At 45.9% G+C, this 26,648-nt stretch overlaps 1 protein-coding gene across 1 annotated transcript in view; it reads left to right on the top strand.

Moving 5' to 3' along the window:
- Positions 1-26,648, top strand: part of zanl (zonadhesin, like) — a 62,855-nt gene that overhangs the window by 31,088 nt on the left and 5,119 nt on the right. Inside the window, exons 75-103 of the mRNA XM_063187632.1 lie at positions 641-782; positions 1,201-1,397; positions 1,668-1,806; positions 2,278-2,394; positions 2,828-2,952; positions 3,999-4,144; positions 4,576-4,719; positions 5,235-5,342; positions 5,885-6,054; positions 6,856-7,058; positions 7,730-7,871; positions 8,349-8,596; positions 8,937-9,114; positions 9,954-10,062; positions 10,603-10,697; positions 11,084-11,263; positions 12,107-12,309; positions 12,670-12,814; positions 13,506-13,747; positions 15,683-15,847; positions 16,030-16,157; positions 17,263-17,534; positions 17,951-18,156; positions 19,784-19,928; positions 20,397-20,644; positions 21,253-21,382; positions 23,491-23,692; positions 24,882-25,049; positions 26,374-26,504. Coding sequence (XP_063043702.1) covers positions 641-782; positions 1,201-1,397; positions 1,668-1,806; positions 2,278-2,394; positions 2,828-2,952; positions 3,999-4,144; positions 4,576-4,719; positions 5,235-5,342; positions 5,885-6,054; positions 6,856-7,058; positions 7,730-7,871; positions 8,349-8,596; positions 8,937-9,114; positions 9,954-10,062; positions 10,603-10,697; positions 11,084-11,263; positions 12,107-12,309; positions 12,670-12,814; positions 13,506-13,747; positions 15,683-15,847; positions 16,030-16,157; positions 17,263-17,534; positions 17,951-18,156; positions 19,784-19,928; positions 20,397-20,644; positions 21,253-21,382; positions 23,491-23,692; positions 24,882-25,049; positions 26,374-26,504 — 4,828 coding nt within the window. The remainder of the gene's footprint in view (positions 1-640; positions 783-1,200; positions 1,398-1,667; positions 1,807-2,277; positions 2,395-2,827; positions 2,953-3,998; positions 4,145-4,575; positions 4,720-5,234; positions 5,343-5,884; positions 6,055-6,855; positions 7,059-7,729; positions 7,872-8,348; positions 8,597-8,936; positions 9,115-9,953; positions 10,063-10,602; positions 10,698-11,083; positions 11,264-12,106; positions 12,310-12,669; positions 12,815-13,505; positions 13,748-15,682; positions 15,848-16,029; positions 16,158-17,262; positions 17,535-17,950; positions 18,157-19,783; positions 19,929-20,396; positions 20,645-21,252; positions 21,383-23,490; positions 23,693-24,881; positions 25,050-26,373; positions 26,505-26,648) is intronic.

Here is a 26,648-nt window from a genome sequence, read left to right as displayed (position 1 = left end):
CACATCTGGTCCTTTTCAGCCTTTAAGCGAACTTAGACCTGTGATTCAGCATTTTCTGTGCATATTTGAACACTCCAAAGTGTACCCAGACCCCTTGGAAATTAACCGTACTGAGACCTTCATTGACGTGGTCTCAGTACTGTTCGCTTATGAGTCCTGACAAGTTACACCTTTGACTAGATTTAATCACCTAAGGAGAGCTCTAGAGCAGTGTTTCCCAACCAGGGGTACGGGTACCACTAGGGGTACGCGAGCACACTGCAGGGGGTACGTGGAAAAATTAACAAATGCATGGGGAATAGACACATTGGCATATAGAGCATGAGTGAGGGGTACTCATCTTAGGACAAAAAGGCTTAGGGGGTACACAAGACAAAAAAGGTTGGGAAACACTGTTCTAGAGGACCGGATGTTATCAAAAAGAGGACTGGCACACCATAAAACCATTATGAGACCAGAAAGACTAGCCGGTTCTTTTTTAATACACTCACAATATAATATGAACAGAAACAGAACTGAGTCAAAGGAACTAGGTGTGAAAATACCCTGATATCAACAACCTCATTCTAACTCGACAGTTCACAGTTCTGCCCTATATTCAATATTCAGTTTCCTAATCACAACACTAATTGTCTTCCAGAGCTTCTTCAAGGACTGCATGTTTGACCTGTGTGAACTGGATGGACTCCACTCTGCCCTTTGCGAGGCCATAGAGGCCTATGTGAATGAGTGCCAGGACCGTGGAGTCACCATTGGGACCTGGAGAAACGCCACCTTCTGTCGTGAGTTTCGGGGCAGGGGTGCTTGTGAATGAATGAATGAATGAATGAATGAATGAATGAATGAATGAATGAAAACTTTATTGCCCCAAAGTGAATTTGAACACTTGGGCATATAGACAATAGCACCATTACACAAAGACAAGTGTAAAAATACTGGCAATAATGTATATTTTTCCAAAGTCTTATATACTGTACATGTATTATAGTAAAGATAACCTGTCAGAACTTAACTTCAATATGTTAATTAAAGAGTTTTAGTCCCTCTAATTTCATCTCACCGACAGGTGTTAGGACACCTTTTCACATTGTGATTTTTACATTACGTGTACTGTAGGTGCTAGATAGATGGGAGGATGGATTCAGGACGCCGGCCACAGCACATAATCTAAAGCACAATGTTATTTTTCACCCCTGACAGCTCTTAAGTGTCCCCCCAGTAGCCACTACGAGCCATGCGCGTCCCCTTGCCAGCCTTCCTGCGTCCAGCCGACACCCGGCCAGTGCAATGGCACATGTTCAGAGGGATGTGTGTGTGACCCAGGATATGTCCTCAGTGGTAACAAGTGTGTCAAGAAGGAGAGCTGCGGATGTGAATTCAACGGACTATATTATGAGGTGAGGGGGGATTTTTCTCATTTGGTCATTTCTGTAACCGTAACGAAATGTAGCTAGGGATGGGGTTGCTGCTGTCTAATATTGGGTATCATACAATGCAAAAACCCACAGGATAGAAAAAAGGATAGACTACACCAATGTTCCTTCACGTGAACTGACTGAACTTGTCTTTATAAGAAATACTTACGCCTATTCCAAGAGCATGATATGGTCCCTTTTCAGTTGAAATCATGTCGTCTTTAATACTTAACACTCTTTTGTAATCCACAGTCTGGTGAGGAATTCATCTCCAGCGATTGCAAGCAGAAGTGCAAGTGCAACTCGCCCAATATCACCTGTCAGGCCACTGAATGTCCCCCGATGCAGCAGTGCGCAGTGCAAGGAGGAGTGGTGGGCTGTTACCCTGTCGGTAAGAATTGGTCTCTTCTCAAGAAAACCAGAGCCTCAACTATCAGACCCCACTTGAGGAAGAGTGTGGCATTAATCAGAGGACTGTCTAATGCTAGCTAACTCTCACCTCTTCTCACGCTTTTCCAATCTGGCCATGAAAGATCACAGATACCTGTACAAACCGGTATGTGGGTCAATGACGTTTGTTTTGGGGCTCAGTCGTCAGGTGGTACAACCACAGCTAATGCCCATGAATTAATTAGTAATTGGTAATTAATCTACTCACTGCAATGAATATACTTCTTAGATAATCTAATGAAAACAAAACAATCATTCAATGTGCACAATAGTGGTTTTAGCTGTGGTTGCACCACCCTGACATGTGCTACTACTAAAACATCATTGTTGACCCGTGTATTAATTCAATAGTACCCATGGTGTGTTTTAACACTCTGCCTAAAGGTAACATTGTGTACTGTATTATTCCCAGGTTTTGAGGACTGCACGATCTCAGGGGACCCGCACTACAACACCTTTGATGACAAGTTCTACTCTTTCATGGGCACCTGCACCTACACTCTGGCACGGAGCTGCAAGAATCACACCGGTAAGAGAAGAGACGGCAGCTACAGTAGTGGACAGCTGCTTGCTGAGACAGGTTCAAACATGCACATCCAAGCGGCTGACCTGGGAGACGGACCACAATAGTACATACAAAAAAAGATGAAAAAGTCCAATTCAATCAATATAAATATTGGTATTGGGTGGGTGTACTGTACATGGCTCATCGAATGTCAATAAGAGTGAATTTGGCAACGCAGCAGTCAATAGTAAATATATAGTATACATAAACCCCATATTCTTGTATCTGAACCTTGATCTTGTTTCCTGCTTTTGCTCTCAAAATATTCATCACACTTACAACTTCCTTCTTGTTATGATTTTGACAATGTTAGATATGGACTAAGCCGGGAATGTGAGAATCTTTTTTAATTCGAATTAAAATATGAAATGCTGAAAATTGACATTTTACATTTCAGGCCCCTTCTTCTCTGTGGAGGGCAAGAACGAAGAGAGAGGAGTGAGCGGTGTCTCCTACCTCAGGAAGCTCTACGTGACCGTCAACGGCATCACCGTGACAATGATGAAGAGCAGAAGGATACTGGTGAGCAGATGAAATAGAATGTGTATCATATTGTTGTAACAAGTATGGCGGCATTAGGTAGTCCATTCTCAGTAAGTTAGGTAAAGGAAAGATAAAAATATACAGTATATTTAAAATGTACACAAAACATCACACACCCACTTGTATCCCAACCACACACATGCACATATACAAGAACATAGAGCCATACTAGTAAATACAAGTACATTAGCCATACTAATCCCATCCATATTGGTAGCACAATTTAGTGAAGTAAATGCTGTTGGGTAGATACTGTTTTGTAGTCTCTTTGTCCTGGTTTTTATGGATCACTGTGCTGGTGAGCAGATGGGGACTGCCATCATCAGAGATGTGCCGTCTACTTAAATATGGTGCTGCAGAGTTTTTGAATCTCCCCAGTGTCCTACAGCTGTTGAGTTGTCCACAACAGGTTGTTAATGATATTCCTCAAAAGCGCTTAGTTGGTGTTTAGGTCACATTATACCCTTTACACATCATACACACGCATACACAACACACGTACAAATGTGTGTGCACACATGCACACACACACAAATACAGGGATACACTCACACACATACACACACATTATTGACTTTCCGCTTGTCACAACCTCTGTCTAATCTCCGGATTAGTATCATAGTATCATCTTAGGATCAGATCTGTCTTTTATCCTTTGTTTTTCCTTGTATTTCATCCATTTGATCCTTCATCTATTCCATATCTTCTCCGCAGCCACAGACAAATCCATTTAAGTCTCTCCACCCCGTGTGGTAGTGCGCTCCCTCCTCGACTTGCAATCCTTTTGTTCTTTAATCTTGAGCGGGGATCAGAGAGGCTTTCCCGGAGGCTGCGTTTGTCTTCCCTCTTAACAAGGAAGACATTTAGAGGCATTGGCCAGGATGTGTTGACCTTTGTCTGTCAAGCCTATCAAACCCCACACCATCCCACCCCACACTACACCACACCACACCACCCCACCCGACCCCCTAAAGCTCATCTCTATCTGTTACCTTCTTTTCATATCCTCCTCTCACGTGGCGAAGGTGGCAGGACGCAGGGTGGCCCTCCCCCATTCTCCATCCCCCCTCATGTCCCTGTCTGTGGCCGGCCAGTACGTCACCCTCCAGACCACCTTTGGCCTCAAGGTGCGCTGGGACGGCAACCACTACGCTCAGATCACCGTGCCCAGGTGAGGACGCCAGGATCGGAAACTTTTTTGTTTAGTTTTGTTTGAGGTTCCCATGCAAAAAAGCAAGTATATGAAACAAATAAGAAATGAGCTACTGTTATATATGTATGTGGCGTGATAGGAGTATGCAGTATCGCAGTTTGCTGCGATTTAAGTATTGTATATGGCACCTATGCCTTACATAGTTGAAAACAAGACTCTGCCTAGTGTATAGATAATCATTTTCACATAATCCACAAAGGGCATTTGCACGTGTGGTTCTAATCTGTGTTTTCTTTCTTTCTTCCATTCTCTCTCTCTCTCTCTCTCTCTCTCTCTCTCTCTCTCTCTCTCTCTCTTTCTCTCTCTCTCTCTCTCTCTCTCTCTCTCTCTCTCTCTCTCTCTCTCTCTCTCTCTCTCTCTCTCTCTCTCTCTCTTTCTCTCTCCCTCAGCACATACCATGACCAGATGTGCGGGCTGTGTGGAAACTATGATGGTAAACCTGGAAACGACTTCACCAAGCCAGATGGTACCCAGGCCGATAGCTCCGATCAATTTGGGAACAGTTGGCAGACAGATGACGACGAAGATGATGTGTGAGTTGCCGTCTCCTTCTCATTCTCTCTGCAGGCCCCCGCGGCTGCCGTTGAGAATTAGCGTCTGGAATCACTAAAACCTTACTAAGAAAAATCCCCACAAGGTTCTTTTTAGATTTTGAAGTAATTTTAAGGGGATTTTGCGTAAAGCCTGTAGCTGATTCTTTTGTTTTTTTTTCTATTTATGTCTCAGGAATAGTCTTTTTGTGTTCTGAATTCTGTATTCGTGAATTCTGATTGTCTTGTGAAATAGTACCAAAATGACGTGGCCCATACTACATGAAACTTTGTTGCTTTTAAAGATATTTCACTCAACTTTTTGCTCCTGTATTTTATGTAAGTGTTTTTTTTATGTTTATGAACGTACATGTCTGTATTTGGAACTACTGTTTGGTTGCCATTTTAACTGAGGGCTCCCTGGCAGAAGAGACGCCCAGTCTCAATGGGACAATCCTGTCTGCATAAATAAAGGTTAAACTAAAATGAAAATCAAATGTATTTCATGTGTTTCATAGTTGCAAGCCTGATGTGACCCCTGATCCCCCCTGCAAACCCGAACTGGAGGCTGTTGTAACTAATCCTGCCAACTGTGGCAAGATGCAGGACACCAAGGGCCCCTTCAGGTGAGGACACATTACATTACATTACATTACATTACATTACATTACATTACATTACATGACATTTAGCTGACGCTTTTATCCAAAGGGACAGGGTATTGAAGGTTGTATTTTCTGGAGCAACGTGGGTTTAGGTGCTTTTCTCAAGGACACTTCAGCCATGGATGGAGGTGTAGGGATAGGTAAGGGTGGGATTCGACCCTTCAGCCCTCTGAACTTATGAAGACAAACTCCCTAACACTTGCACTTTTCATACATGAAAAGTTGTATCTTCTCAATGTCCACCATTTTGAACTTCCAGTAATAGACATTTGTAGCTGCAAAACTTACTGTACTTTGGTCATACTAGTATTAAATAATAGTTTATATAATAGTTTATTACTTAGTAAATATTCATGAAAAGATCAAACCTGCCAATAAGCAGCACCGTTTCAATGAGCAGCATAGTTGCAATACCTACTCTGGCCACCATCCTACACAGTGCACCTTTAAGCCTGTAGAGCTGTTTCCCATTTTTTTGCATTTCTGCTGCACTTCGCTCCCAGGGACTGCATAAAGGTGGTGGATCCGCTGCCGTTCTTCCAGAGCTGTGTGTATGACATGTGCCGCTACGACGGCCTGCAGACCATGCTGTGTGAACAGCTGCAGGCCTACACCGACGCCTGCCTGAGCGCAGGAGCCACCGTACACCAGTGGAGGGAGCCAGACTTCTGCCGTATGTCTCTATCTGTCTCTTTCTCTGTGTCTTTCTATCTCTCTCTCTCTCTCTCTCTCTCTCTCTCCCTCTCTCTCTCTCTCTCTCTCTCTCTCTCTCTCTCTCTCTCTCTCTCTCTCTCTCTCTCTCTCTCTCTCTCTCTCTCTCTCTCTCTCTCTCTCTGTCTCTGTCTCTCTCCTATCTCTCGCCACTCTCTCTCTCTCTCTCTCTCTCTCATACACTTCTGTCTTTTGTGTTTGAGTGCACTACACATATGTCCACCACACACACTACACCACCCAGTTATGACAGCCATGCTTTTGCAAGCAGTGTAATGCTAACCAATTCAGACATTTAGAGTCTTAAAACACACACACACACACACACACACACACACACACACACACACACACACACACGCACACACACGCGCACACAAGCTGCTGCATACGAAAGTGTGCGAATGCCCAAGGCAAAAATGTCCAATGCAATTTTCACACTAAAGTGCAACACGCCCTTCACATTGCTTTGCCATCAAAACTTACTCGTACACTTGCCTCGAGTTTACCACTCACCCCACCTCCCCCGTCCCTACACCCTCTTTTTGTGGGCATGGGGATTGTCCTTTGTAAATTATCAGTGATATCAAATTATGGACATATAGTCATACATATAGGGAAATTTCATGTTCATGTTAAGACAATTGTTATCTTGCAGACAATTTGTGGTTCCCCTATAGTTAATTTTTCCCTCCCTCTCTCTCTCTCTCTCTCTCTCTCTCTCTCTCTCTCTCTCTCTCTCGCCTTCCTTGTGTCCCTGCAGCTCTCTTCTGCCCTCCTAACAGCCACTACACCATGTGTGTGAGCGCGTGTCCGGAGACGTGTCTGGGGGTGAGCGGTCCCCCTGGCTGTGGTGAGAAGTGTGTGGAGGGCTGCCAGTGCAACCCCGGCTTTGTCCTCAGCGACCAGCAGTGCGTCCCCCTCAAGGACTGCGGCTGTGAAGACTCGCAAGGCTCATACCATCCCGTGAGTCTCCAACACCCACCGCGTGCTGTCCATATATTGGTCTTTCTTTCTGCTTTCTGGTCTCTTTTTCGCTCTTTCACGCATACACGCACGTACGCGCACACGCACACACACACTCAAAGGTTGCTGGCAGAAAAAAACCTGAAAATCGACATCATAACACTTAAACTAACACAGATATGCACTTGAACTATATTTCATGCTGAAAGCACTACATACTGAGGCCCATATACAGTGCATATGCTGAGCCTGTTGCTCAAACAGACTGTAGTGGCTCAGCTGGGCTTTTTTTGTTGAACCAATGAATGAAATTTGGTTGAACTTTAACAAGGGTTTTTTCCCCTGTGGTTGCCCATAAAGCCATTTACAAGGCTCCTGTTTCCATGGCTCGCCAGGCAACATCTGAGGAGGCTGTGCAGAATAAAAGGGCCAACGCTGACTCTCACAGACAGGGTCCAGTGGACACACACACACAGGGGCCTGCTCTTGTTGGAACTGGCACAGGGATGAAATGGTACACAGTGCCTCCATGGGCAAAGGAATAACTCACTGTGTGTGTGTGTGTGTGTGTGTGTGTGTGTGTGTGTGTGTGTGTGTGTGTGTGTGTGTGTGTGTGTGTGTGTGTGTGTGTGTGTGTGTGTGTGTGTGTTTGTGTTTGTGTGTATTTGCAGGCGAACGAGAGCTGGTATCTGGAGGGCTGCAAGCAGCAGTGCACGTGTCATGGTGGAGGAACCATCGAGTGCCGCAACACCACCTGCTCCCCGACGGAAGAGTGCAAACTGGAGGACGGGGACTACGGCTGCCAGCCCCTCAGTACGATCCGTTAGCTGAGTAGCCTTTATAATGCACACTGTTCCCACTAGTGGAACAACTGTACTAGTCATTGGAAAGACTATCATAGTGCTACACTAAAATGACATTACAGTAACTCCATCACGACTTGGCCATTGCCATTGTGGTAACAGCACATTTAGAACAGAGATCACATAGGGCCCTGCCGTGGCCATCTGGTAGGGCACTCGCCTGCCATGTGGCTGACTCCGGTTCGATTCTCCTCCCCGTCTCTCTCCCCATTCGCTTCCTGTCTACCTCTCGTACTGTCACGGCCATAATAAAGTCTGAAAAAGACCCCCAAAAAATAGAACAGAGGTCACGATTTAACAGATTAAGGAATTATGCCAATTTGTCTGCGAGCTGTGAAATCCTCTTACTGTAAATCTGTTGAAATCGGTAATTCTGCCCGTTAAATCACTGAATCTAGTTATTAAACAGGTTTCCACTGTGCTGCAGGTAAGGGAACCTGCTCTGTGTCTGGAGATCCCCACTACACGTCGTTTGATCAGAAGACCCACCACTTCATGGGCGCGTGCTCCTACACGCTGACCAAGCCTTGCAACGAGACCTCCGGCTTGCCGTACTTCACCGTGGACACGCAGAACGAGCACCGCGGAAGCAACAAGAAGGTCTCCTACGTCCGGGCGGTGGTCGTGGAGGTTTACGGTCAGCGCGTCATCCTGGAGAAGGGTCGTAAAGTCCAGGTGAGCCCCCTGTCTTTGAACAATCACAAGTACTAAATGGGTGCTTGCAGTGAGACCCCCCTTCACCCATCAAAGGAAAACAAGTTGGAGATTAGAGGATAGTGAAAATGACATGGGTGGTGGCGCAAGACAGTGCACGCTCAGTGAAGCCAGTGATTAGGCTCTACTTTTACTTAAACCAGTAGGGCCGGCCTCCATCTTTTTTTGCCTACAGGGAAATACAATTATCACAGGACTGGTTTTCGAAGCGAAGGTTTTCACTAATTGCAGTAACAGTCCAACAACATTGTTTAACAACTATGGGAATGACGTGCGTTACTCTCTCTCTTTGCTGACACAGGTAAATGGCTTCAGGGTCACTCCGCCGGTCACCCTGGTTGAGAACGTGAAGATTTACCTGAGCGGGAAGTTTGTGGTCCTTGAAACTGACTTTGGGCTGCGCGTGCGTTTCGATGGCAACCACCATGCCGACGTCACCCTGCCTTCATCCTACAACGGCCTCCTGTGCGGCATGTGCGGTAAGCATTATCAGGGACGGATTATGACTCCAAGGGCCGCTGGGCAAGACAACAAGAGAGGTCCCCCTTTCCATGGGTAGTTTACAAAAAGATTCAGGGTTTTTAGGCCAGCTATATCTATATCTATCTATATAGTCTTCAGGGCCCCTTTGACTCTTGGGCCCCTGGGTCTGGGCCCAGTTGGCCCGAGCAGTAATCCATCTTGAGAATTATGACCAACAGGCACCTAAACTCTTTCCCAGATTTTTCCTGCTTGTCTGTGATGAGACTCTGTCTTTCGTCAACTTCCAGAGGCCCATACGTGTATATCCTTGAAAGTTCAACTGGCCGTATCTCTATTATGTACTTCAGTTGAAGTTCAATTACTACTTTTTTATTTTAGGGTTGGCCAAACTATATAGGGTGTTCGAAAAAAAACAACATACACATACTTTAGATAAACAATTGTGAAGTAGGTGTTCATTAATTTGAATTTACTAGCAAGAGTTACAAGAGGATTAACTTTCAATGGCTGCATTCACTTTCAGTGACTGTTGCATTTCTCATAGCGTACACTTTAGATGTCGATTTGAGAATAGGTAGTGATAAAACAATAAAGTGAGGTCTGTTAATTCTATTCCACTTTGAACATGGCATGAGTTAGGACAAACGCTTTCTTTACAATTGTTTTTAGGTGAGTGAATACAAATTTTAGGGATGTGCTGTATACCTATAATCTGGGCACTACCTCATTATGCAAAGGACTTGGGGCCTACTCCTACTTTTACTTTTAAATGTATTCTATAAATGAGATGGCTTGAATTGACTTGAGCTACATTTTGTCTTTCCTTGTAACGCAGGAAACTATAACGGGAAACCAGGAGACGACAACCTGAAGCCAGACGGCCTTCCAGCGGCCACCACTAATGAGCTGGGAGAAAGCTGGCAGGTCCCTGACGAGCGGCCAGAGTGAGTTGTTTAATCTCTGAAGAAATTAAAATCACCATGAAAATGATCCGCTCCTCTCCCTCTGGAAAATACACATCCAAAAATTGCACTGCTCCTAAAATTGACTTTTTTAGGATTAAACATTTAGACCTTGAGTGGAGTTGAATGTTTATAGAAAAGAAAAGTTCAGTGGTATCTATAGGTGGGGTCATTGAATTGGGTTAAAGTCATTCACTATGTGTGGGACAAAATTCACTTGTCTTTTATTTTCTCAACACATTTTCATTACCATCTCTCTAACGTCTCCAGTTAGGGTAATCTTTATGTTACAACAGAAAAGTTAAATGCTGTCTGCATTTGAGTTAATTGGATTGGGGTAACATAGTCACCTGCATTACTGTGGGACAAAATTCACTGGTGTTTTCTTTTTGGTTTACGATACGATACGTTTTTTATTCAATGTCAAAGTATCAAACATTTTCAGTGGTTTCAATTCTACATTGGGATATCAAAAGGTTTGGGATAGCACTGAGATTTTCACCACCATCTCTCTGCCCCCAGCTGTTCTCACGACGGCGGCATAGACGAGTGTGACGATAAGATCGAGAGTGAAGCTCAGAAGCCCAGCAGCTGTGGCATGATCACCGACCTCAAAGGTACTCACACCCTGTAATACACATGGAGCATCATTACTAGTCATTCAAAAGACTTAACTATCATAGTACTACACTACTACGATGTTACACTTAGCCACTTACACAGCTAACAGGGGCCATGCCTTAAGAAGTTAAGAATAAAGAAAAAAAATATTCATTTAGTTACCACACACACACACACACACACACACACACACACACACACACACACACACACACACACACACACACACACACACACACACACACACACACACACACACACACACACACGTGCCCATGTACAGCACAGTATATTGCACACAAAGGCTATTTGCATACATGTCCTTTTTTTCCCTCATGTTCCCCCTTGAGGGCTGACCAGATTTCTGTCTTGTCGTGTTCAGGCATCTTCGAGGCCTGCCATAAGGTGGTGGACCCCGCACCCTACTTTGAGAACTGCGTGTATGACCAGTGTGGCACAGGTGGTAGTGCCGTGGCGCTGTGCCAGGCCCTGGAGTCCTACGCCGACCTCTGTGCCAAGGCCGGGGTGTCTATCGACTGGAGGCGGAACAACACCTTCTGTCGTAAGTCCTCCTCGTCAACTCTGGTTTGTGTGCGAAAATGGTTTGTCGGTCTGAAAGCAGGAAGTGTTAAAAAACTCTTCGCTTTTGTTTTTTTATCAAGTGAGCGCTTCATTTGAAGGGTTTGCATGTGTAAAAGGTGTGAGAAAGAGTAAGAGAGAGGCAGATGGAGAGAGAGAGAGAGAGAGAGAGAGAGAGAGAGAGAGAGAGAGAGAGAGAGAGAGAACGAGACATAGAGCCCACAGGGCATGCTGTAAATCTGTCTAGAAGTCTTTACTTAGAATGCACCAATTGACAGTTCCAGGCCTGCTCGGGCCTGTCGGAAAGTTCCAGCTCTCAAGAGAGTTCTGAGGCCAGACATGCTGATGTATTGATTTTGATTTGCCACTACATTCTTGTTCCTAATCTAGTCTCTTTCCTACTGTGTTATCCTTTTTTTCATGATGTTTCTATCATTTTTTTCTGCATTTCTTTCCTTTGTTGATGTTATTATCCTCATGTTGACCTCTCTGTTCCCCTGTCTTTACCTTTTTCCTTACTCCCCTTCTCATTTTCCTTTCCTCCTTTCGCTCTATCGCTCTGTCATTGCACTCACAATCTCCTTACCCCTTTCTCTTTATCTCTACCTTCTTCTCTCTTTCCATGTACCGCTCTCCTTTTCAATCCTTCCATTTCCAACTCTCTCTCTCCCTCTCCCTCTCCCTCCCCCTCTCCCTCTCCCTCTATTTTTCTCTCTCTCTCTCTCTCTCTCTCTCTCTCTCTCTCTCTCTCTCTCTCTCTCTCTCTCTCTCTCTCTCTCCCTCTCTCCCTCCCTCTCCCTCTCCCTCTCCCTGCTGTCTGCTGCAGCTCTGAAGTGTCCCGCTGGTAGCCACTATGAGTTGTGTGGCAACGCGTGCCCCGCCAGCTGCCAGGAGCCCGGCTCTGCTGACACCTGTGCTGAGCGCTGTGTGGAGGGCTGCGTGTGCGATAAAGGCCTGGTGCTCAGCGGTGACAAGTGTGTGCCCTTCAACCAGTGTGGCTGCACTGACAAGGACAACAACTACCGACCGGTACGGCTGCCACACACAGCTGGGATTGGGCCCCTTTGTGTGTGTGTGTGTGTGTGTGTGTGTGTGTGTGTGTGTGTGTGTGTGTGTGTGTGTGTGTGTGTGTGTGTGTGTGTGTGTGTGTGTGTGTGTGTATGTGTGTGTGTGTGTGTGTGTATGAGTGTATCTGTGCGTGCGTGCGTGCGTGCGTGCGTGCATGCGTGCATGCGTGTGTGTCTGTGGGGGGGTGTTTGTGTGTGTGTGTTTGTGCTCATGCGAGTGTGTGTTTGCATGCATTTCATTATGTATTTCTATTTATGCATGTGTAGTGACAGTAAAGTTGACAAACACATTTGTATGTGTACTTGTATGGTGTGAGTTTAGGTTGGAGACAACTGGTTCACTAATAAGGAGTGCTCTGAGCGCTGTTCTTGTGGTCCCTTCAACAACATCACCTGTGAGCCCTGGCAGTGCAGCCCGGCCCAGGAGTGTAAGATCTACGATGGGGAGCTGGGCTGTCACTCAAGCGGTACGTTAACTGGATGTCTGATGTCTGTCCATGTCCAAAGTAATTATTGTTCAGTAACGTTAGAGCACTAGGTTACCACGCCGGCGACCTGGGTTCGATTCCGGCCTGGGTCATTTGCCTTCACCTCACCAATCACCTCACCGTGTCTCTGACCCCACTCGTTTCCTGTCCCTCTGTCACTGTCCTATCATAAATAAAGCACAAAAGCCCCCCCCCAACATAGTAATTACATACCAATATGCCCTTATGTGTACACCATTTCCTCATATTCCAAACTTTGGAGCATGCTATATTGTGTTTTGAACTCCTGGTAAATCATTTGGCGCCTAAGAATATTTGGAAAAGGATGTCTGTTTTAGATCTGCCTAGATAATCACATTGTCGTTATCTAGGCTTTATTATAACACTCTCTGAGCGCTTGGCGTATCTTAAAATCTTGGGGAAAAACAAGATTGAAAGAGATTATGCTGTTTGCACTCACAATCTCATGCTTTTATCTTTAAAGCGTGCATGATACTTGTAGCTAAGTGGCATTTGGCCAGAGTCCAGGGCCAGGTACTGATATGAAACTGTAGACAATGTTGAGAGCTCTTGTTTGTCTAAGGCCTGCTCGTCTAACACCTCGTCTGATTTTTTGACAAGCTGCATGATTATTGCTGTACAGTAATCAGCCTGACTGTCCTTTCTGAAGGGGTGGGCGTGTGTCACGTAGCGGGCGACCCCCACTACTACACCTTCGACGGCGTCATGCACACCTTCATGGGCACGTGCACCTACACGCTGGTGTCGGTCTGCAACACCACCCAGGTCACGCCCTTCACCATCGTGGCCAAGAACGAGGAGCGTGGCCAGCCCGAGGCCTCCTATATACGATCGGCCACCGTCTACCTCCCAGGGGCCAACGTCACACTCAGCAAGAGCGGCCGAGCGCTGGTGAGAGACGCCGTCATCCATCCGCCATGCTGTTCTTTTGTTTAAAAAACTTCTTTTTAATGAAAGTGACTGTGTAAAAATACATGGGAATAGTCACTTTTTTGTCACCATGGTGTTTGACAGTGACACATGACAGTGCAGTAACTATACAATCTATCACACTTGAATTTAGACTGGAAATGGACATTGGCTACACCTCCTTTATCTTGTAACAAAGCTGTATATGGCCCAACCGTGTCCCGTTTTATATATAGATATTTTTCTGAGTTTTGAGGTTGGCATAGTTACTGCAATTTCCCTTTGTAGGGCAGTGAGTGCGTTTATATGCAGTTCAGTATCCCGAATATGAGGCATATCCCGGTTATGATCATATTCGGGATAATGTGTTTATATGAGCACAGAACGTTATATCCCAATCTACATTCTTGGCCATTATAGAATTCTCCTCAAATGTGTGTAGCCTGGATACCAGCAACAGTGTTCTATGAGAAGCCCCTGTATTCGGGATAAGGTGTTTACATGCGTCAGTATCCCGGCTTCTTGCGGAATACTCCACCTAGCATATCCCGATTTCTCAGTATCCCGAATAAGGGCTTATTCGGGATACTGAGGTGTTTATATGCTCAAACGCAAATTCGGGATACTTAATATCCCGATCATATTCGGGATACTGAACTGCATGTATACGCACTCATTATTAGTTTAGACAGATATTTTATGGTCCTTTTCTATGCCTTCATCGATATTTCAGTGTGAGAGAGTGACAGGGAAGTAATTGGACAGAGAGAGATGGTGAAAGATTGAGAGAGATTGGGAAAGATTGGAAAATGACTTCATTTCGGACTCGAACCCAGTTCCTTGGATTTAATGTATGGCACCTTAGCCCAATGAGCCAGGGCATCCCATCTGCCATGTCCTGGTTTAGAGGACAGAGGCGCCCAGGAGCTTGACAAGCATATTGATGGGCTCGTCTAAAAATAGCTTCTATTGACTCCCGTGGCTGGCACTTACTCTTTCACAATAACATGAGGGGGAGTCTCTGGCTCTGTCCAAATCATCCACTTGCTCATTATGTTAAACACTGCATAATGTATTTGTGCAATTTTCTTACATACTGACGAGTGAACATTTAGACGTTGGGGCAGCCGTGGCCTAATGGTTAGGGAGTTGGTCTTAGGATCAGAGGGTTGCAGGTTTGAATCTCACCCTTAGCTCTCCCTACACTTCCGTCCATGACTGAAGCCCTGTAAATACCTGAATACCCTGTACCAGTACATACCTGTGAGTCGTATTGGATAAAAGTATCAGCTAAGTGTAATGTAATAATAATAGTAATAAATTAACATTTGCTCTCTGTCTCGTGGCAAAATGTTCGTAATAATATGGTAACAGCACAAGCAACAGTACATATCTGAAAATCCTACAAACACACCTTTTCTGTCCAATTCCAACCCAAAACATATGGCACAGTTTACAATGCTTCTGATCTCGAGTATTGTGTATATGGTTACACTTCACTAGACTGGATGATTTTGAAACCTAGTCAGATCTCACGCAATGTCTTTTTAGCCAAATGTAAGGTCAAAAAGTCAGGACCGTGGTGGCCCGAAACGTCACAGAAATCAAATTGGATTAAAAGGGAACTCATCGGGTGGCACTGTGGCACAGCGCGCGCTAAGCTCCCCCACTTATGGGCTTGCATGCCCAGAGGCACGCATGTTTGAATCCAGCCTCTGTCATTTCCTAACCCTTCCCCATCTCTCTCTCCACATTCACTTCCTTTCCTCTTTTCACTTTCACTATCTGAAAATAAAGGCCCAAAAAGCCAAAACAATCTTTTAAAAAGGTAACTCATCAGTGTGTACCGGTAGTTCTTCCGTACGCTACATGATTTTGAAGCCTCACATTCACTCCCTCCTTTTGTTTCATCTCCAGCTGAACGGGCGAAGGGTTCGCACCCCCATGGCCATCCCAGGGGCACCGGCTCGTATCGCCACCAGCGGCGTCTACACAGTGCTGGATACCGACTTCGGCCTCATTGTCAAGTTCGATGGTGTACACCACCTGGAAATCACTGTGCCAGGCGATTACTTTGATAAGGTTAGATGGTATTACACTTCACAGCATCACATTTTAATCAAGCACATCCATGAATTCCTGAGTTTAAAAAACGATTGTGTTGGCTATTTTGCCAACGTAAATTGGAGTTTGATTAAAATTTTTCCCAGTTGCAAAAAAACCCATCACTATATTTTTTAATCCATTTTCAACCTTGTGTGCAGGTCTGTGGCATGTGCGGAAACTACAACGGCGACGCTGCGGACGATAATCTGATGCCGGGTGGTAAGCCGGCCAAAGACGTCATTGAGCTGGGCAATAGCTGGAAATCGGAGGGAGACAGCGATCCCGGGTGAGCGAGTGGAGCTGAGCGGAGCTGAGAAGCCTTTAGGCCTGAATGCAGTTGTTGTGGAGGCTGATCAGGAGCAAGGCCCCCTGGCTGGCCTGCACTGCCAGGCAAAATAGGACACGCTCACATTACAAGAACCCGGGGCCCCTGCTCAATAATGCAGCATTGTGTCCCAGAGGCTGCAGACTTCAAATAGTGGAAAAGTTACCTCGGGGCTTGGGTTACCCTCCAACAATGAGTGTCATTCATGAGCAGAAAAGTGCAGAGAAAAAAAAACGCTTGCGCTCTTCCCTGCGATTAGGAACTGTACTGCCTGGTGCAGGAAATGTGTGAATCAGGGCTGCTTTTGTTTAAACAACTGAAAATAGTTCTTTCAGTTCAAGGGAAAAAACGTTGGATGTGCGCGCGTGCGTGCGTGCGTGCGTGCGTGCGTGCTGGCGAGAGGGCATGCATTCGTGGGCATGTTTGTTGTGTGATCATGTTTGTTTTAGGAGCGTTTTGTTTTGATAGCAAAGCATGACAGGCATTCAAAAGGATCAGCTCAAAAAAGGGAGTTTATTTTACAGGCACTTGTCATAACAGGCAAGAGCACAGGGCAAAGCGACCCAAAACATCACTGAGGCGTCATGCTGAATAGGAATTCTAGCATCCCAAAAATTAATGAAGCCCACGCTTTTTGCATGACTTCATCGATTTTATCACAGGTCACGGTCAAACAGCGCCCTAGTTTCTGCGGTACCATGTAGTTCTTACACATTCCTTCAATTGTCCTTGACCATCTATCTTTCTCTTCATCCTCCCCCCAGATGTGAACTGGTATAACATCTATGTACGTAGAGTAATGTCATGTACTGGCAAGAGCGGAGCTAATTGCTCACTGTGCAACGACCTGTAGTGGGTCCCTATGCAGTACGTCAAAAACAACATGTTTTTAAATAATTCAGCGAGCTAGATTTAGCTTTAGATATAGTTAGATATAGCTTTAGGCCCAGGGTGACCACCCCTCGACTATCACCATGCACTCCATGTACGTGTACTAATGTACTTACATCATGAATTGACTTCTACTTTTGACACCTCTGTGTGCTCTCCTCGTCCTCCTCTTCAGGTGCAAGCCAGACACCCGTCCGGACATCCACCCCGACTGCTCCCCATCTGAGGAGGCCGGCTTCGAGGCCCAGTGCTCCGGTGTCATCCTGTCCGACAAGTTCAAGCCGTGCCACTCGGTGCTGCCGCCCGAGCCCTTCATCGGCAACTGCGTGTACGACATGTGCGAGTACGACGGCATGGAGGCCACCCTGTGCGACAACGTAGAGGCCTACGCCCAGGCCTGCCAGAGCGCTGGCGTCACCATCAGCTGGAGGAACAGCACCTTCTGCCGTAAGTCAGGGGAGGTTAAGGGTTATTTTTAGCTGTTTCTTTCCCCCATCAGTTGTCAGATTGGAAGTACCATAAAAAGCTGTACCTGCTGAAAAATAAACTTTCAAGGTGTGCGGGCCCTTGCAAAGCTTTGTCAAACAAGGAATTTCTTGAAAAGAATATTAATGTCTAAAACAGCATCCAGCATTTGAAGAAGTTGATGAAGAAAGACTAGCTGACAGAAAACCTCATGACTTTGGGTATCTACAGTATTATAATTGTTTCCCCCCCACAATGATTCACTGTTCTGATGTGTGTTTCTGTATGTGTTTTGTGATGTGTGTTTCTGTGTGTGTTTTGTGATGTGTGTTTCTGTATGTGTTTTGTGATGTGTGTTTCTGTGTGTGTTTTGTGCACGTGTGCTTGTCTCCCTGCAGCTCTCCCCTGTCCCCCGAACAGCTATTACTCCGACTGCACGCCTCCCTGCCCCCCGACCTGTGCCGACCTCTTCCCCATGTTCTGCTCGCAGCCGCCCACCCAGTGCGTGGAGGGCTGCATGTGCGACGCAGGCTTTGTGCTCAGTGATGGCAAGTGTGTGGCTCTATCCAACTGCGGCTGTATGGACAACGGAGAGTACCATGACGTAAGTAAAAACAAAGAAAAAAAGACACAGCCCTTGGTGGTGCAGCACAGCAGAATGCCAACAAAATGCATGCTCGCTCACAACAACCAGTAGCGCACCCACACACACAGAGGCGTTTTTCCCACTAGGCAAACCTAGGCAATTGAATTGCCAAGGGCCCTGACCAAATCAGCCCTCCATAGGGGGGCCCAACTGTAACATCAGTTGAGGTAAACACACAAAATAGTAGACCTGATCTTAATTTGGCCCTTATGCAATTGAAAAACATATATGAGACAAATAAATGAAATAGTATCAAAAGTTCTAAGGCCCTCATGTTTCAAGAATGACTTTTGAGGGTCCCATGTTAATATTTTGCCTAGGGCCACAAAATGGCTAGATCCGCCCCCTGCACACACATCACCTGCAGCGCTCATGATGAACGATTCATCATCATCATTATCATCATCAAAGCAACCACATGCACTTGGTGTGAGACTTTACAGACAACCGACTTGACTGGATTCGTGTGCAAACAGCGCCTTCGCGCTGAGGTTGCATCTACACTCTGAAAGCATGCAGGGGGTTTACAGCATATAGCCCGCATGCCCTCATGCTGCACACCACAGTGAATCAACAGGATGTGTGGCGAGGAACCACTCTGTACTGTTTTCCACCAGAGTTTTCTCTGTTGAAGAAAGCCATCAAGCATCACATTACATCGACCTGTTTACTTTCATTTTAGTTAAAAGGGCTACAGGTGAAATGTTTGTGGCAAGTGCCATCAGGAAGTAAGTGATCATTTAATTAAAATACTGATTTCAGTGTTGAACACGAAAGTACCACAGGTCAACGATCAATCTACGAGTAGTGCAGTATCCTACAGTTTGTTACTCCTCCTCCTTCAGGTTATTCCTACAGCAAGAGTGGGGGCTATTTGAAGAGCAGCAATATAACAGAGAAGGATGACATTGTATTAATCCCTTAAGACACGGCCCCTTTTATAAATTAGCTGTTACCAGAATGGCAAAGTCGTAATGTATTACAAAAGGTCCTGTGCGCGCTCTTGTAGTGGTGTAGTACTATGGTAGTATATGACTATTGCAACGTTCCAGTGGTGGAGCGGTCTCTGTTAAAGGACCACTTCAGTCAATTTCAATATGCTGTTGTATTGCTCACGCTACCTTTGACTTGTCAGTACCCGGTGATGCCACATTTTTCGGCTCAGCCCTTTCCGAGACATATGAGCTATTCTAATTGGGGCAGCGTTTGTTTACTTTTTTTTTTTCAAATAATATAGGCCTACTCCAAAATATTTTCCCAAAAGGTGCCGCTGTTTGATAGTTGTCTGCTGATGTTGTATAACCTTTTGGATGTTTTTGGGAATAAATAAAAATGTTTTTTTTTTAATGTAAACAAAGCGCTGCCCCCATTACAATGGCCAGTATCTCAGAAAAGGCTCAAGAAGAAAAAAAAACTCAGGTACTGACAAGTCCAGGGTAAAGTGAGCATTAAAACTGCGTGTTGAAATTGACTGAATTTATCCTTTAAGGGGCTACTTCCTTGTGGAGATCCATTGAATGAATTTCAGTTGATACAAATAAATAGAAACATGTACCCTCATGTGCAATGAACTCTCTTGTTTCAGGTGGGAGACTCCTGGATTACGGGTAACTGTGATAAGAAGTGCAGCTGTACTCCGGGAGGTGTTCTGAAATGTGAAGCTTTCAAGTGCAACGACAAGTCCATCTGTGCACTGGACAAAGACGGCGAAGTGTATTGCAAGCCAGAGAGTGAGTGCCTGCTTCTTTACTGCACCACACCACCCACACACTAATACACCACACTACCCACACACTAATACACCACACCACCCACACACTAAGACACACATTTGAACATTTAAACATATTCACTCTCTCTCTCTCTCTCTCTCTCTCTCTCTCTCTCTCTCTCTCTCTCTCTCTTTCTCTCTCTCTCTCTCTCTCTCTCTCTCTCTCTCTCTCTCTCTCTTTCTCTTTCTCTCTCTCTCTCTCTCTCTCTCTCTCGCACACCACACCACACCAAACCACACCACACCACACCACACCACACACACACAGTGCTTTCCTTTCATTGTAATTACATAACACACGCCTGCCTTCTTTTCACACTTCATTTGAATGGGCAAGTGTTACCTTGAGATTGTGTTTGCCAACATTATAGCATGTTTAACAAGAGATTATTTCTGTGTGTTCTCCGTGTCCCTCTTTGCTCTGCAGAGTTTGATAAGTGCTCCATATCTGGAGACCCCCACTATCGAACCTTTGACAACCTGAACCACCACTACCAGGGCCCGTACACCTACGTCCTCACCCAAGGACACAACCTGCCCAACAACCTGACGCCCTTCACCGTGCGCGGCAAGAACGCACGCCGGGGCGGCAACAGACGTGTGTCCTTCCTGCACGAGGTCTACGTGGACGTGTATGACATCAATGTCCGCATGCTTCAAAAGAAGACACTTCTGGTGAGGGAGGGGGAGAGAGAGAGAGAGAGAGAGAGAGAGAGAGAGAGAGAGAGAGAGAGAGAGAGAGAGAGAGAGAGAGAGAGAGAGAGAGAGAGAGAGAGAGAGAGAGATATGGGCAGATGGCTCATTTCCATAAACACTACACTTAATCTGCCTAGCAACAATCTTTTTTCCAATATTCAGGGACATTTATTCAATTCTGGTCTATGAAAACTGAGATGTCTTTAATAATAAAATCCAAAAACCACTGAACATAATGCTACTCAGATAACACCTGCAATTGCTGCAATTGGTCATGTTATTTTTTACTCAGACATCGGTGCACATTTACTTATTAGTCCAAATTCATTGACATGACTTGCACATTTGCAAAATCTCATTCTCTAAATAATCTCATAAATTGTCCCGAAACTCAGAAGGAAATGGAGCTGAAAGATATATCAGCCCACAGCAGTATTCATACATTTAAATTTAGTTGAAAGGACTATCTGTTTAAATATCTTTGTCTTTTTTCACTGTATTTATGCTTGTGTCTCTTTTTCTGTTTTTGATTATGTTTTTTTACTATTGTCATGGTCTGATGTATTGTGTGCTTGGTCTTTTGTTAGATCAATGGAGAGAAGGTGGTCCCACCTGTGAATCCCAGATCTGGCCTGACCGTGGCCATGAACTCCCGCTTCCTCCAGCTCTCCACAGACTTTGGCCTGACCGTCCGCTTCGATGGCAACAGCCAAGCCGGTGAGGATCATCACATATTACTCTACATGTTCACTAATGAGTGGCATCATGCATTCAGTCTCATCAGTGTTCACATTGTGTACTATATGGTGACAATGACCTTTCTGTTCAATACCATCCGTATGCTACACATACGTGTATATGCAGACATGATCATATACTAACATTAGGCTAAATCTAATACAGCAGTGGTTCTCACCCCATTGACCTCATCATACGCCGCCCAACGCCTCCCTCAGTATTAAAAAGACAATATACTTTATAGACAATAGGCTTTATCCACCTCAACGCTCCCCAAGGGCTTCCTAACGCCCCCAGGAGAGGGCTGTAGAGACCCCGTTGAGAAACACTACTATTCATTATGTACCTACAGCGCGCTTAAAATAAGGCCTCATTTGTTTCGGAGGAACAAAATTACCGGTAAGGCCATTTTGAGTAGCAATTTTGATCTAGGAATACATTCCTGTGGGCATTTTTCTCTTTTTTCCCAATGTCTCATTTGAAGAATTCAAACCCTCAACACGCCCACACCTTGGTTTTGTGCCAGCTCGTGTAGAAGAGCGAGGTTTTTTTCCCCCCCGAACGCAACACAGCCCACAATGAGGGTGTTTGAGAGCCGAGTGTGGCTGGAGAGCTGGCCCACCTCCAGATGAAGCGGAGATAGAGACAGTGGCGGCGCAGACAGGGAAGTGCTGACATGGGTCAGATATCTATCTCCCTGATTCTTGCACAGAAACAGGAGATGGCCATGGGCACAACAATCCGGATCTGTCTAACCTGCTGGCCATGTCTAATCTGAGCAAGATAGCACTGCTGTCATGGCCTAGCCAGCCCCCCCACCCCTTCTCACCACAGAAGACCCCAGAACAGCACAGCACAGCACAGCACAGCACATCACTGCACAGCACAGCACAGCACAGCACAGCACATCACTGCACAGGGGTGCGTTTCTCGAAAGCACAGTTGTTAGCCAGTTATCAACTTGAGTAGTTGTCAATGGGAAATTGCATTGCAAACAACAAAGTAGCATAACCTAGTTAGTGACTACGGTTTCGAGAAATGCACCCCAGCACAGCACAGCACAGCACAGCACAGCACTGTGCTGCTGCTATCACTCACATTGTCTGTGTTTGTTTGGAGTGGCAACAAGCTGTGAGTTTTCCTGATCCTCCGCAGCTGTGTGCTCTGACTGCCAGCGTGAGTAGACTGTCTGCACTGGTGGAGAGAGAGAGAGACAGTGTTGTAATAAGGCCTCAACAATGTCTTCCTGGTGGCTGCCACTGCGACCTCGTTGACCGGTGTGAAAGACTATCTTGGTCCGTAATAACTGGCGATTGCAGATGCTAGAAGCAATGGTTATTGGTTGTAAGTAAATGTCACTCTTAATTTAGGGCGTATTCATTCAGAGCAAGATTGATAGACTTTCGTTTTGACCAATCGCTGTGTTTCTATCATCTGGACTCGCCAGTTGATACGGGGGACCCAGATAGTCTGTAACACCGGCACAAAATCCATCAAATCATTTGAATCAGTGTATTTGCCAGTATTGCCTCACAACCATGTATGTCGATCTCAATAAGATGGCAAGGAAGCTAAAAGAAAAGCCATTTACTTACTTCTCTTCTCTTCTCTTCTCTTCTCTTCTCGTCTCGTCTCGTCTCGTCTCGTCTCGTCTCGTCTCTCCTCTCCTCTCCTCTCCTCTCCTCTCCTCTCCTCTCCTCTCTTCTCTTCTCTTCTCTTCTCTTCTCTTCTCTTCTCGTCTCGTCTCGTCTCTCCTCTCCTCTCCTCTCCTCTCCTCTCCTCTCTTCTCTTCTCTTCTCTTCTCTTCTCTTCTCTTCTCTTCTCTTCTCTTCTCTTCTCTTCTCTTCTCTTCTCTTCTCTTCTCTTCTCTTCTCTTCTCTTCTCTTCTCTTCTCTTCTCTTCTCCACTCTTCTCTCCTCCACTTTTCTCTCCTCTCTACTCCACTCTTCTCTTAGGTTGTCTCTTCTCCTCTCCTCTCCTCTCCTCTCTTCTCTTCTCTTCTCTTCTCTTCTCTTCTCTTCTCTTCTCTTCTCTTCTCTTCTCTCCTCTTCTCTTCTCTTCTCTCCTCTCCTCTCCTCTCTTCTCAGAGGTGATCCTGCCCAGCACCTACAGAGATCTGGTGCGTGGCCTGTGTGGCAACTACGACGGGCGCAGCAACAACGAGTACATGAAGCCCGACGGCACCCTGACACGTAACCTCGACGAGTTCGGAGACAGCTGGCGAGTGTCCGACAGGGCGGGAGAAAGGGTCCACATGTCAGACCTGCCCGAGAGAGTGCACCTGCACAGGTGAGACAGGGAAGGAATGGAACGAAAGACCATTCCTGGGCTAGCCTGGTCCTGACCATCCCATAATACTACCATTTCATTTCGTATTTATGGTCTGGCATTTGTTTGCTCTGAAGCGATTGTAGAAAGCAGGAAGTTTGCACTCAGTTATAGTTTGAAATTATTGGACACCTCTCACCCAATCGCTGGCAGTTACTCAACAACAACATAGCGCAGACCAATGGCTCTGGCGCAGATGTGTACGTCATTGTCACGAGCATTCTCCCCCTTTCGTCCCCACGTGGGGGGCGTATTCGATTATTGGCTGTTTTCTGGGGGGGCGTTGCAATCAAAATTCTACTGCTGCAAGCACTCCACAGAGAAGCACGGCCAGACTACAGTATTGGAGCCAATCCTTTGGCGGAAGTACGTAGGATGGCTCGCGAGGCTATTCCTGGGCGTGATGGAAGGTTGTATGGCTAACCTGCGTCACTGCCCAAGTGTGAGTTGACAATGCAGAGGTGCACAGAGATCGGCCATCTTATCTGTGAATGACACTCCTACTTGTTAGCCTTTTATGCCTACTGTACCTTGCATTGATGAAATTCAGTTTGGATTGCACAAATTGAATGAGAGTTTAACTACATAAAAGTCAGATGAATAAAGTGACAAAAATGGTAAGAAACACAGCACCAAAAAACTTCTAAAATATAAAGCAAGTTTAATGACGATCTATTTCTAATTGCCTTACATTATATGACAGTGCAGTACAGAGTGGTGGTTACAGTCCCTGGAGCAATTTTGGGTTACTGTAGGCGCCTTGCCCATGAGCAATTTACCGACTGCTTAGGGCGGGTTTCAAACCTGCAATCCCCTGATTTGAAAAAAACTCATGAACACACTGCAAAATGAGGAAGCAAGGTTAATGGTGACCATGTGTGTGTGTATCTATAGAAGAAAAATCCGCACTCACAAGCTAAGTCTCATTATTTATTCATGAATTACCACCATGTCCACAAGCAAACTCGTTTCGGCTCTCAAGCCTTCATCAGTGCGTCATACCACTTCTTGAAGTTGATACCTTTTATCGCGCACCCAAAGTCATTCATTTTTTCCAAGAAGTTGAGCGCGTCCTCTGACAAACTTGTGTGTATCTCTTCTCTGCCACCCCACCACCCCCCCATCCTCGTCTCCTCTTGGTGTGACTCAGGCGTGATGTCAGAGAGGAAGAGGAGCCTGACACCGGCTTCGAGACCACGGGCTGCACGGAGGCCCAGCTGGCAGAGCTGAACACCAGCAGGCAATGTGGCGCCCTCTCCGACCCCGCGGGCCCCTTCCAGGCCTGCCACGCTACCGTCAAGCCCCAGGCCTTCCAGGAGTGAGTTCCCAACACCAGACAGTGTGTGTCGTGTGTCGTGTGTGTGTGTGTGTCGTGTGTGTGTGTGCGTGTGTGAGCGTGTGTGTGTGTGTGTGTGTGTGTGTGTGTGTGTGTGTGTGTGTCGTGTGTGTGTGTGCGTGTGTGAGCGTGTGTGTGATGTAGTGCAGCAGTGCGTGTGTTTGTATTTGCAGTGGTATATTTGTGTGTGAGACAGGCCATGTATTCATGTGTGTTCGTCTGAAATCCTGTCTTGTCTGTGTGTGTGACAGTATTTTCTTTTGGCTTGCCAACTGTGCACATTATGTGTATACATATGCATGCATGGTATGTTTGTGTGTGTATGAGAGTATGTATGCACATACCTTGCCTCTGAGTCCGAGTGTACATGTGTGTGTGTGTGTGTGTGTGTGTGTGTGTGTGTGTGTGTGTGTGTGTGTGTGTGTGTGTGTGTGTGTATGTCAGCTATACTGTCCTGTACAGTACTTGTGAATTCCTTTTGGCCTCCAAAGTGTCTGGGAAGAGTGTGCAGGGGAGGCAGACGTACAGAACGAGTAGTATTTATCTAGCGTGCACGTTTTCTGCATGGCAGCGACTGGCTGTTTGAGCTGTGCACTGAGCAAACCAGACTGGCATCATGCAAAGGCATATTTATTTCATGCCAGTGCATTTTGTGTTGAGGTGCAACGCCTTTGCGAGTTAAGTCAATCTGCTCACCACCGCGGTTAAGCACCTTTGTGCACCTTTGCTTTTGCCGATGTGTCGCCATTTTTCGGTTGCTGTGACGAACTTTTGTTGCTAAACAAGAAAATGCACTGCTGTGCCCTGACCAAAACCAACCCAACCCTAATCTGTCAGTAAAGCAACTCATGAGTTAGCTTGCAAAGTTCTGCTGCACAAACGCGATAGACAGTTCAAGTCTTCATGTTATCTTAACACTTTGGATGATGCCATATTGAGCAAACAGAGGCAGACTGTAGTGAAGTGCATTTCGATGTATGTACAGCAGCCTTAGGTAATGTCAAACCCACTGTCGCGGGTAGTGACACATTTGAAGAATGTTGGATGAGAGTATCACTTTGAATTTAAAAGTTGCCTTTCCTATAAAGTAGTGTTTCTCAACGGGGTCCCCCAGGGGGCTTTCTATTTAATAAGGGGACGTTGGGAGGCGTAGGATGAGGTCAAGGGGGCTTTTGTAAAAAAAAAAGGTTTAAAAAGGCTCTGTGAGCCAGATGATATGGCTCAGCAGGCCACATGTGGCCCCCAGGCCTTGGGTTTGGCCACCTCTGATCCAGCATGTTCTGTACTTTTCTTTCTGCAACGGCAGAGACTGCGTGTTTGACCTGTGCGCCGAGCAAGGAGACGCAACGCTGCGCTGTGAGAGTTACGCCTTCTACGCACAGGCCTGTCAGGAGCTAGGAGTCTCGCTGGGGCCCTGGAGAAAACAGCTGGGCTGTGGTATGTACCCAACACACATGTGCACACAAACACACATCTGCACACAAACACACATGTGCACCCATGCTCACGGCTAGGGAAAACAAAACAGATTCAAATGCCTGCAAAATAGGTTCATCTGTATTACAGTGGAAATATAGGTCT

This window comes from Engraulis encrasicolus, chromosome 21 (genome assembly GCF_034702125.1).
Source record: "Engraulis encrasicolus isolate BLACKSEA-1 chromosome 21, IST_EnEncr_1.0, whole genome shotgun sequence".
Lineage (NCBI taxonomy): Eukaryota > Metazoa > Chordata > Actinopteri > Clupeiformes > Engraulidae > Engraulis > Engraulis encrasicolus.
Note: the sequence above shows the minus strand (reverse complement) of the source record. Positions and strands in the feature narration are given on the sequence as shown.